The following is a 12,666-nucleotide window of genomic DNA, read 5'->3' on the forward strand; positions in this document are numbered from 1 at the left end:
ATAACTTCTTTATCTGAAGTAGTTAACTTCATTTGATCAGCAACCTGTGGGACAGAGTCCCCAGCTACCAACAACTTGGGAGGTCCTCAAAGGATATTCCGGAGCACTGCAAAGCCAAAAGATGCGCGTCCTCTGGATATTAAATCCAACTTGTAATGTGTAATAAAGGTATGAGAGGAAGCCAACGTACCTGCTGAGCAAATGTCATCCAAAGAAACCCTTAACCAGAAAGCAGTAGCAGCCACAGATCGGGTAGAATGGGCTCGCACCCTCAGGGGCTCAGGACGACCAGAGCTTTTGTATGCAAGACGGATGCATTGAGAAATCCAGCTAGCTAAAGTTACTTTAGTGACTCGTTTACCCAGACTGATTTTCGAAGATCGGCTGTTCTGTTTAAAATCGTAACTGTCTATGAACATCCAGACAATGGAGTCTATACTTTCCTTTGAAATTTAGGAAAGACAGGTAGATTGATGGACTAGTTGATATTGGCTTCTGAAGCCACTTTAGGTAGAAAGGAGGGGTTAAGCCCCGAGGGAAACCCTGTCTTTATGAAAGATGATATATGGAGGCTTACTGCAAAGAGCGTGAAGCTCCGATATCCCTCCTAGCTGAGGTAATGGCAATTAGAAAGGCCGTTTCCCAAGATACATATTTTAAGTAGACTGAAGCTGCAGGTTCAAAGGGAGGACCGGTCAGAGCCTGTAGAACTAGGGTTAGATCCCATGGAGAAACTGCGTCTAACAGGGGGTCTTAACTGAAAGGTTCCTTTCAGGAATGTTTTGCCAATCTGGGGAGGAAGCTAGGGGGACTAAACGGTTTCCAACGTGGTAGTGGGAAATAGCTGCCAATTGGACTTTACTAGTAGAAGAACTATGGGATGGGATAGAAAGTCTAGAACTGCTGGGATAGGAGCAGTGAAGGGATCCAAATTACTATGCTCCGCCCAGACAGAGAAACATTTCCATTTACTCTTGTAGATTTTCCTGGTAGATGGTTTATGGGCAGCCACCAGGATGGCCTTAACTGAGGAAGATATACCAGGAGTCCTAGCCATCAATGGAACTGCATCAACCAAGCTGAGAGCTTGAGGTAGTCCAGGTCGGGGGTCTTCAATCCTAAAGGATGAGAGATCAGATCCGGAATGGGATCTAAAATCCAGGGAGGATGTACTAGATGAGACCATAGGCATGGGAAACAAGTCCGGCGAGGCCAGAATGGGGGCTATTTGGATAACTATGCTCCCCAACCGATGAGCTTTATGCAAGAATTTTGTCATTAATGGAAGAGGAGGTTAAGCATACAGAAGACCGGATGGCCAAGCATGAACCAGTGTGTCTCTGGGGACTTCTCCTGGTGGGGGGATTAGCACGAAGAACTCGCTGCACTTTGTGTTCGAAGGCAAGGCGAACCGATCACAAGGTTGACCCCATTTGAGGAAGAGTTGCTCCGCTACTACTGGGTTCAGACACCACTCGTAAGGTGAGAGGATCGTTAGACTCAACCTGTCCGCTAAAATGTTTGACCAGCCCGGAATGTGCGTTGCTATGAGAAAGCGGTTGGTGGATATCACCCATTCCCACACTCATGGCCTCTCTGCAAAGAGGTTAAGACCTGGTCCCCCCTGTTTATGTACCAGACTACCGACATGTTGTCGGGGAATGCAATAGTCCCTGGAGGAAGAAGGGGATGGAGAGCCTGCAACGCTAGAAGCACCGCCCTCATCTCCAGGACATTGATATACAATGAGGTCTCTGTGCGAGGAGTCCACGTGCCTTGGACAGATCTGCCCATGCAATGCCCCCCACCCAAAGAAAGATGCGTCCGTGGTGACCGTGACTTGGGGAGGGGACAAGACGAAGGGGCGCCCTTCCCAGAGGTCTCTGGAGTGGAGCCACCAAAGTAGCGCCTCCCTGAAATCCTGCTGAGGGAAATAGGTGTAGACAGGAGATGATGCAGGATGGACCATTGAACCTGTAAGGGCCATTGAAGGATTCTCATTTTCAGACGTGCGATAGGCGACAGATTGATGGCCGCTGCCATGGACTCCAGGGCCCTCAGGACTAGTCCTGCTGGGGGGGGGGGCTGATGGTTGTGGAAGAGCAAGAATGTGAAGGTTTAGATTGCGAAGTCTGCCCTCCATCAGAAAGACTTTGGATTGTATCGTGTCTATCCTGGCCACTATGAAGTCCAAAATCTGAGTAGATTGAAGGGAGGATTTCTTGAGGTTGATCGCGATTCCTAGGTGGGCTAGATGCAAGAAATAGTCCCTGCCTGAACAAAGTTGATGCCTGGTGGGGGCGGTTAGGAGCCAGTCATCCAGGTAAGGGAAGACCTGTATTCCCTAAAGCCTCAGGTGGGCCCCTACAACTGCCATGACCTTGGTAAACACCCTGGGGGCCGTGGTGAGACCGAAGGCTAGGACCCTGAACTGATAATTGCTGGCTCCAAGCCGAAAGCGGAGAAACCTCCTGTATCACCTGTCCATTAGAATGTGGTAGTACGCATCCTTGAGGTCCATCGAGCACATCCAGTCGTTCTCCTGTAAAAGTGGTAGAATGAATTGAATAGTGACCATCTGGAACTTTTCTTTGGCGACTGACAGGTTTCAGTGTGGACAGGCCGAGAATGGGTCGCAAGTCCCCAGTCTTTTTTGGCACAAAGAAGAACCTGGAGTAAACACCCGATCCGGATTGCCCGAGGGGGACGTGCTGGATGGCTCTTTCTTAGCAGCTCTCTTATTTCGAGGGCTGCTGCCTCTCTCATAGGGTGGAACATCAGGGAGACTTCCCTGACCGGGGGGGATAAGTTAGGAAAGGGATAGAATAGCCTCTGGACATAATTCAGAGCACCCAGTGATCTGTTGTGATGGACTCGCAATTTGCTAGGTGCCTCGAGAAGCGTCCCCTGACTGCCTCCAGAGAAGAGCAGTCTGGCAACCCCTCAGGGCTGTTGCGCGAGTCGATTGGAAAAGGGTTCCCTCGACCAGAATTTCTTCGGCACCCCTCTGCCTCTGGGCCGGCGTCCACCCTGTCTTCCTCTGCCTCTGAAGGACGAAAGATCCACAGCAAAACGGGATTGTTGAGCTTTCCGGAACCACATCTTTTGTCCTCTTTGGTTCCTAGAGAAGGACCTCTGAGGAGCAGAGAAGTGGATCCCGATGGCAGGCAACATTTTCCCGTCTTTCTCGCTCTGGAGAAGCGTATCGGACAGTTTTGCCGAAAAGAGTAGAACCGTCAAAAGGAACATTCACGAAGGATGCCTAGAAGGGTTCCGCAAAATCGCAGAGACTCTGGCTAACAAAGTTCGCAGATGACTGCAAACTGGGAGCCATTATTGAATCTCCAAATGATGTGGATACTCTACAAAAGGGCCTTACAGAAACAGATGCTTGGTGCCAGAGCCATGGGCTCAAGCTCAATGCCAAGAAATGTATAGTTATCCCCTTTGGGAAAATACATGTACCCATGAATTATCACATAGGTGGCAGTACACTAAACACCGAAAGTGTGATAAGAGACTTAGGGACACAGGGGGACAGTGGTCTCACCTTCAATAACCACATTACCACAACAGTCAGGAACTCCTATGTGGCACACCTCATCACTAAGGGCATTTCATCCAGAAAAAAGGAGGTCATTGTCCCACTGTACTCATCCCTCATTAGACCCATTATAGAATACAACGCCCCATTTGGTATGTACCTCTCAAGACATCTGCAACAACTGGAAAGGCCGCAGAAATACCTCACTAAAAGAATCACAGGCCTATAGCAGGTGCCCTATGCCGACCACCTTAAAAATCTCCAGCTATACTCTGTCGCATATTGTCTACTCAGAGGTGATCTCTGCTTAACATACAAGGCCATGTCAAACCCAGAGCTGTTGGACATGCTACACTTAAAGAAATCCACATCCCTCAGAGCCACACGCTCCAGGGATCGAAATCTTATCACAATAAACAAAACATGCTGGAGGGATAGGTTCCTGACCCAGAGACTCCCCAGACTCTGGAATAGACTGCCCATACATGTCAAGCAGAGCGCCTCTTTGGCCCTCTTCAAAAGGAACCTTGATGACTGGATGGGAGATAGGAAATTCACCCCGGGATCACGTCAGTCGCCCTGCTAGACAGGGGTTCAGGGAAGTAAATAGTGTGGGAAGAAATAGCCAGGGAATTGTTATGGCTAGGCTTATATTGGCCCTAGGGCCGATAGCCTAGTACCAACCTATGAGACTGAGCCAAGCCTGTCTGCGTAAGACAGCATCTGTTCCGCTGGCTCTAGCCGCTCCCTCCGTGGCATGGGAGAGAAGCCACATATATGTATTAGTAAATGACGAGAGTGGCCATCCGAGCCAAGGTCCGTTTGTTCTCGGCCGACATGGACTCTGGGGGTGACCCAGCATACTCTTTGAAAAGGTCCTACTGGAGCAGAATTACATGTGCCATATAATTCAGTGACCTTACAGAGGTGTACGCTTAAGCGAACATCCGCTTTCTAAGGCGGTCCATCAGAGACTCCTTGTCTGGAGGATGTACCGAGGAACTCTCCTGTGCTAATTGCTTTTTAGTAGCAGCTGCCACCACTATGGCATCCACTGGGGCACCCTTGCTCCAAACTGTCCTGTCCGTGGGAGGGGTGAGTATCCTGTCAGGTCTCTTTGGTATTGGGCACGACAGTGTCCGGCTCCTTCCATGTCCTTGTAGTTATGAGATCCACCAGGGGGTCGGCAGGAGGGGACAGCCAAGAGGTAGATGGGCCTGCGTCAAACGCCTCCAGAAATACAGACTTAGAGGAAGGCTTTTGGGCAGACCACCCCCCTCTAATGCGTAACATTTCCATAATGTCTCCAAAGGAGACTTCTTCGGGGGGTGACCTTGGGGAACCTTCCCCTAAGTCAGTGTCTTCTGTGAGGGACTCAGGTGAGTCCAAGTGCCTCCTTTTGCACTTTCGTTTGTGAGGGACCTCCTCAGGGGGGGCTATCCGAAGAGGCCTCACCAACAATGTCCTGTTCAACGGGAACCATCTGGGACATATGCGCAGACTGTCCCTGGGGCCGGATGATGGAAGACAGACCCATCTGAGAGGGAATGGCGGGTGGATCCGTAGCAAGAGCCTGGGGCCTCAAATCCCTCGAAAGGACCCTTTCCACTACGTCGAATGCCAAGGGAGAACGGCTTTCCCTAGGATCCGAAAGCAGTCCCCCCGGATCAGACGTGCGGATCAGTGCCGGAAGTGACCCTATCTGATCCGAAAGAGTAGTGTGCTCAAACCTCAATGGAGCCAATGGGCCACTAACCCCTCACACCTTAAGGGGAGAGGCAAGCTGCTTGGACGGCAGAGCCGATGGAGCTGACTCGGACCGCCTCTTGTGACTACGGTGCCTCTTTCCCCGCTCCCTGTCCTTTCAGTGTCCCTTTCCTCCTGTGCCGAAGAGGGAGATAAGAGTCCCGGCCAGGCGATCGGAGGTGGTAGATGGAGCAACCGCGGCTGGCGCCACAGAGGAAGAGGACGAAGTGGAATTCGGGGACAAAAGGCCCGCAAGGATAAGCTTCGCCCTTCTATCCCTCAATGCCCTGGGGTTGAAGGCTGCACATAGTGCAGCCTGAAGTAAGGTGGTCAACTCCCAGGCAAATACCGCACAGAGTGTGGCCATCCGCTGGGGACAGCTTATGGCCACACTGAGCATTTTGAGAACACAGCTTTTGGGCCTTCAGACATATTGGAAGAAAAGTACAGGCCTACACACACACCTTCACACATGCAGAGGGGGGAGGGAATAAACTAAACGTTTTTTTAAAACTACCCAAAGGCCAATAGAATGGAGTTCACACACACAGAAATTTAAACAGAAAAAGTATATATAATCCTAAACTCACAGTACCAAGCTCGTTCTAAGAAGCTTATGGAAGCCGCGGCAAACGAGATCTGAGGGTTAGAGGGAGATGGCAGGGCATTGTGGGTAGGGGGAGGAGCTTTGAGCTCAGATCTTTTAGCTAAGAAAGCTGCCGGCTTGGATCCGAATCGGATCCGATACCCACAGGTTGCTGATCAAATGAAGTTAACTACTTCAGATCTATTATTAGCTATAGTTTCAGAATCAGGTTTGGGATTATTATATAGAAATATGAAAGACTGAGGAACTTTGTACTACTTTCTTAGGTGCAGTAAGCTAGCCATCAGGGAAGCCATAAGGATACATCTGAACTGTACAGATTTTTGCCTCCTATTTTTGGCCCGTTACTCAATTGCAGTTTTCTGCCACATCACTGCCAAACATTTAGGACTGAAGTCGGACTCTAATGATATTGAGATTCAGACTTAATACCCTCCAGAAATTCATGCAATTTACTACTACGTTTAAGAGCAATATTTAAAAATGCTGCCTATTTTTGGGCCTACCCCCATTCTTTATGGCTTTCTCCAGACTTCTCGCTCCAACAGGTTGAGAGATATAGCCACAAGCTAAGATAAAACATCATCCAGTGCCAACACTAGGGAATAGGAAGTGGTTATGAAAGTTGCAGTTGTAACATATTAGCATTTTCTGAGGGACTCAAACTTCAGTGTTCTCTCTGGAAACACTGGCACATTCTGGAAGCAGTCAGAAAAAGACACCTGGCCAGGGAAATTCACATGTCATGCTCTCCTCAGAGTCTGAATCAGAATTCAGAGAAGAAAAACCTGCATTTGTTGCAGGACATTCCTCTCCAGATTCAATTTATTCAGACAAAGAATCGTTCTCTTACCAGAAATGACCAGAGACCCAGAGCCAGACTAAGACCCAGAGCCAGACTAACTCCTCCTTTCAGGAGAAAAGGAGAGCATTTAGTTTGTTTCAACTTTCCTGTCAAAAAGCAACAGCAAACAGGGCTATTAATGGAAATGGTTTTCTGCAGGAATGGGCACAACATTCTGGCTAAGCAGCAATATCCTCACTAGCCCTTTTTCCTGAATACTTAAGTGGCACTTCCTTGTCCACAGACAGGACCCCAATATGCAAAGAGGACATGGCCAACTCGCAGTCCATAGCGACTGTATAAGCAAAAGTAGTTATCTTGGGGAAAGGTGAGTGGTCTGAGTAACCATCTTTGGCCAAAGAGTCACCCACCTTGCAGCTGAGGCAAACTGCTAGCCTCCTGTGGTGTCAAAGGCTTAGTTAACTTATACTAGAAGGACAGACAGTGGGGACTAGTAATTTGTTGCATGGTCAAGCTGAAAATAGTGCTTCTTTCTCTGGGAAACAGAGCAGTATGAACTGGTAAAATTTTAGTACAGTCACTTTTCCCAACAAAAACGGTAAGAAGCACTCTTACCAGCACCAAAAAGTAATTTAAACAGTTTCTCCACAGGAGAAAAAAAAAATTAAAATGTTCAAATTTTAAACAGTCAAACACAAAGTTCTTTCCCATTTCAAAGTACAAAGTTATGTGACAGTCAAAAACATTTCCAATTTAAAAGAAACATTTTATGGCAAGTTTAAAAATTGTGGAAGGTCCTTCCCCAAAGGGAACATATCTGCCCAGGAAGAGAACAGTTCAAGCCGAACGATCCTTGAAAGCCAACAGAGGACAGTACTCCAGTGGCAAGAAAGGTCTGAAGGACTTTGTGTCCAAACTTCTTAGTCAGCCCTGCTCAACCCAGCTGTTTGGGAGCACCGAAGCTTTGGAAGCTGGCTGTTGTATCCCAAAGCCAGATATAACCCACACATCTTTAGGCTATTGCAGCAGTGATCAATATGATCAGTTATTCCCCTGCATAACAGAAGACCTTCCAAGGATCCAGGCAATTACAGATGCAGAAGTCTGATCTCATACACAAAACCATGGAAAGAATTAACATGGAATAATCAATCAATAAGGACATAGGAAACCTCTAAAACACTGGACCCATCTCAGTTTGGATTCGTGAATGTCAGGACATGCTTACTCAACCTTGTGGACCTTTCAAAAATTACCAAAGCAATAGACAAAGGTTAAACAGTACACACCACTTGCCTCAACCTGGCCAAGGGTTCTGACACAATCCCCCAATCAGGCACAGTAGAAAAGCTTAATAAACTAAGAACAGATCCCTTTGCTCCCCACTAGACTGTTGACTGGCTCACAGGATGCAGATCAAAACAGGAGAAGCTACCGCAACAAAAGACCAGTCCCCAGGGATCAGTGTTGGGGCCTCTCCTGTTTGGCATCTACTTCTCAAAAGTAAATGCCAGTACCAAAATGCTCTAGCTAACCAAGTTTGCAAATGACTGCAAGCTAGGAGCACTGATTAATCTCCAAACAAAACCGGTGCCAATTTCAGACTAAAGCTAAAAGCAGCATAATTTTCTCCTTTGGTGAACTCACACTGACAACCCACCTAAGTTCCCAAAATCCAAACTGGTCGACTCTTATGTGGACAGTGATCCAACTCTTGACGATCATATTTCCACAGTTGCAAGACGTCTTTCTATATTGCTCAGCTTATAAACTAATTGTGTCTAGATCTAGGGATGTCACTGGACCACTTTACTCAGCCCTCGGTAGGCCAATCGTTGGATACAACACCCTTTCTGGCATCATCTGTCCAAACAAAATGGTTTGAACACTTGCAGAGACACCCTACTAAGGATAGAAGGCCTAAACAATACATCCTCCAAGGACTGCCTCAAAACCCTATTGTTATATTCAGTCTCTTATAGACTGCCAAGAGGTGACTCGTGTCTAGCATGGAAAGCATCCTCTGACCCATTACTGATGGGCTTACTGCACATCCATAAATACAAATGGAATCACAAATACTCAAGTCAGGGACCTAAACCTCTTCCGCAACATTAACAAAACTGCTTGGAAGGACAGGTGCATCTTGGAGGATACTACGGCTCTGGGACAAACCATCACCTACGGAAAACTAAGCTCATCCCTGGCCACATTCAAGTGCAACTTGGGCCAATGTATGGGAAACAGGAAGTTCTTCCACCCCAGGATTCCATCTGTACTACTACTGGACAGAGGCAGCTCGTAAATGCTTTATTCCAATGCAGTGTTTCTCTCCAAAGGTCTACGTTTCAATCTAATGATCACTAGAGTAATATACAGAGATCTTGGAAAGGCAACTAAATTCCAACAGAATAGGTTAATTTTAAGCACCAAGCGGGATAATTGGCTAGGCTTAAAATGGCCGGCAAAGGCAGTTAGTCTAGTACTAACCTATGAACTTTAGTTAAGCATCAAATCTTTTCAACATTAATTCAAAAAATGTTTTTCAAAGGATAAGGATCCAACTCCTTTAGCAATACAAGACGGTCAGTGCCTTTAACTTGTTTACTACAAATGTTTTCGTTATCGTACAAACATGGAATACAAACCAAGACAGTGTATACAAGAATGTCAGTAATGTTTTATTAGATTACATTCCATGTACTTTTGTACATTGCAGTTACATTAGCTTCCTACAACTAGTGTATTTAATATTATATTCCATAATCATGTTTCCTGGCTCTGTTGCACTGCTCCTAAAGGAGCCCCAGCTATGGCTGGAGAAGATATTTTGACCAGTATACCTACATGGTTGACAAATATATTATACACATACATATACATACATTCAGTATTAAAGTTACAGCACCAAGACAAAGCACATCATACTTACTGTACTCCATATCCATGGGTCATACTTTGTACAACATATACAGTCCTGGAAGTTTCAAACCATTTCTGTTTAACCAGTTACTCTGTCCACATCCATATCTGGATGTAAATTATACTTGTTCAGATTTCCACATACCTCTCTCTATATGCCTACACCCACTTCTTGTAAAGGTAGCCAGTGGTACAACACATCTGTCTATAGCTAAACTACATGCCCCCATCTTACAGTTTTACAGATACCCAAGGTAAGCAATTCCACTAACACCTCTCAATACAAGTGTTCTTTCCAAACAAATGCCTTAGTAACTGCACACAGTATCCAGGTTTTGGGTTTCTACACCCTATACAGTTATTCTACCTCCAGATGCTGCTTTGTTGCACTTGCACATAACGAATCCCAGTCCAAGGGGTACTTTGCCCGAACCCCATTGTTTTACTATACCTCTACATAAGGGATTCCCAAGAGCCTCAGCAGCTTCTTGCATTCCTTATTGTGCTGTTGGGTTACTTTTACCAGCCTCTTTGTGAACTTCTCAACCTCCTCCACCTCACCTGCAAATAAAAACAAACAAAATACTAAAACACCTTGCCAAAACTGCCATATCAGATATTTCACAGTGAGCTACATTCAGAATAAATTTATAACAGACCCAAAAAAAATAGGTGGTTCAAACATTTTATGCACCCCACCCCCATACAAATGATGACCGTGATCCTGGAAGGTCATGGCTGGGCACACTACAGCCACAGGAATTAATCACCACAAAAGCAAAGCTTCAGTATGATGCTGCTGGAGCAAGTTACTACTGCAGACACCAAACACCAAATTAGGAAGGACCAGGTCTGACTTATTGGCTTTCAGGTATACACTGGAAGAACTGGAGGGAAATGAGAACAAAGAACTCCCTTGCTCTGTTCCTCTTATACAGCCGCATGAAACAGAGGCCATCATTCAGTTCCTGACCATTACAAACTGCCTGGACAAATCCAGAGGAATGAAGACTAGGTAGTAAACTATTCTACTGGTAAACATACTAGGGATACTTCTCTAGAGACTAGGTTTGAAGTGACACCCTGTCCCCATGTACAAAAATGGGAAAAGGGGATGTGAATGGATTGACAAATTTACCTTTTCAGTAAAATTTTAGGGGAAAAAAAGGACACCTACCTAAACAGGCTGATAATACAAAGGAGGTTAGGTATGACTGACTACTGAAACGATAAAGAGCTCTTTGCCTTACTGCCGGCACACACAAAAAATACACCGTGCAGGAATGAAAAGTACAGAAGAGAAAGATGGATAAAGGTGCTAATGGGGTGGGGGGGGGGGTGGCAGTAATGGGAACTAGTCTGTTTACAGGAAGACAAAGCACAAGGGTTTTGCTGGGTGCTCCTCAGTCAGTAAGCACCCTGGCAAAAAACACAATTCAAAATCTTTACAAGCTCTTTTATCAAAGTGGAAACATCAACTTCAACTTTAATCTGCTGCGCTTCCAATGTCTCGAGCTACAAATAACCCAAACTGCTTTCTCCTCCACCGAACAATGGATGCTCCAAAACCACCTCTCACTAAATGCCAACAAATCCAAAATACTGTTATTCTCTCCTTCAAAAGCCTCCCCCCGTGATACAAAGTCTTTCCAAATTAATAGCCACAACAATGCTGCCTTACAGGTTGTTCCTTACTAAACTTCTTGGAGTAACTATTGATGAAGACCTAAAATTCGACACACTCATCCAGCAAAACATTAAAAAATTCATATTAAAATTGGTATGCTATACAGAAACATCCACTTCCTTTCCCCTCCCACCAGACAAACTCTTGCCACTACCCATCTACCCCCTCCTCCACTCATATGGCACTCCGCTCCTAACAAACCTATCTGCCTCTCTCCTCCAAACTGAAGTCTGTTATAAGATTTCTAAAATTTGCCACCAAAGTCAAGGTCTCCTCCCATCATTGTACTGCCCTCCATCTGTTACACTGGCTTGAACTCCAACCATCTAGACCATCTCCAAATTACTACAGCCCCTAGACTAATTTTTCAACCTACTAAGTGCCCAGCTCTAACAAATATCCTCCAACCATACACCCCTCCAAGATTTAAGATCAACCCACCAAAACCTAATCACTGTCCATAAACCCAATCATTCTGCTGGATGGCTTCTATCATCCTTTTCATGAGCTAAAAAATGGAATTTTCTGTCATCCTCTCTTAAGGACTTCTGAAAGCTTTGAAACCTTTAAAACTTTGCTACACTCCTATTCTTCCCACTGGAAATGTAACTGTTCTCTCCGCACATAGCCTTATACTTTTCCCACCCCATAAGCTTTTTTGTCTACCTCCGAGCATAAACCTAACTTAATTGTAAATAATGTAAACTCACAACTGTACAACCCTCAAATAACCGCTAACACCTTTTGCTCTCTCCTTAATCTTTTCCCCCTCACATCCTACCTTCCTCTGCCTTCCTAAACTTCAGATACCTTATATTTCAGGGAACTTACTCCTGTTCTTTAGCTTAAAATAAAAACTGTAACTAATTTCTTCTCTATGTTCTTCCTGTACCTACACTACATACTACCATCCTAAATACTTAAGACACTATAAAACCAAAGGATTTATGTTGTTCGTTGACACAAAATTATATTTTATTTTGTTTACTTTGTAACTGTGAATACACTGTGTAATGCAGAGCTTTTCTCCCTAGGCCTCCACTGAAAATGGGCTCACTGAGCCCAGTGGACCTCCCCAGTCAAACTGAAATAAATTGTTCTTTTCACCAACTTCAGTTCAATTGCTCAGGGAAGGTAGAACTACAGAAGGGAACACTCCCAACTAACTGTAGTACTAATTTCAGAGTGCCCTAGCTGTCAAATTTTACTGTACAGTTCCTTTCAATGTGCTGTGTTTTTCATTGCAGAATTTTGATTTCAATATGCTGGGTGTCTCATTACACTGGGGTAAATACCCAAAGATCCTGAAAATGCAATTGATAATCTGATGGAGAAGATCACGAGAAAGGTTCAGA

The 12,666-nt window shown here is 45.5% G+C and overlaps 1 protein-coding gene across 1 annotated transcript in view; it reads right to left on the reverse strand.

The window, feature by feature from the left end:
• The window catches only part of FEN1 (flap structure-specific endonuclease 1), a 607,423-nt gene that overhangs the window by 481,005 nt on the left and 113,752 nt on the right, over positions 1-12,666 (reverse strand). Inside the window, exon 5 of the mRNA XM_044058601.1 lies at positions 10,076-10,185. Within this exon, the coding sequence (XP_043914536.1) occupies positions 10,076-10,185 (110 nt within the window). The remainder of the gene's footprint in view (positions 1-10,075; positions 10,186-12,666) is intronic.

The sequence above is a fragment of the Protopterus annectens genome, chromosome 16.part0 (assembly GCF_019279795.1).
Source record: "Protopterus annectens isolate FY-2018-M chromosome 16.part0, PAN1.0, whole genome shotgun sequence".
Taxonomy (NCBI): Eukaryota; Metazoa; Chordata; order Ceratodontiformes; family Protopteridae; genus Protopterus; species Protopterus annectens.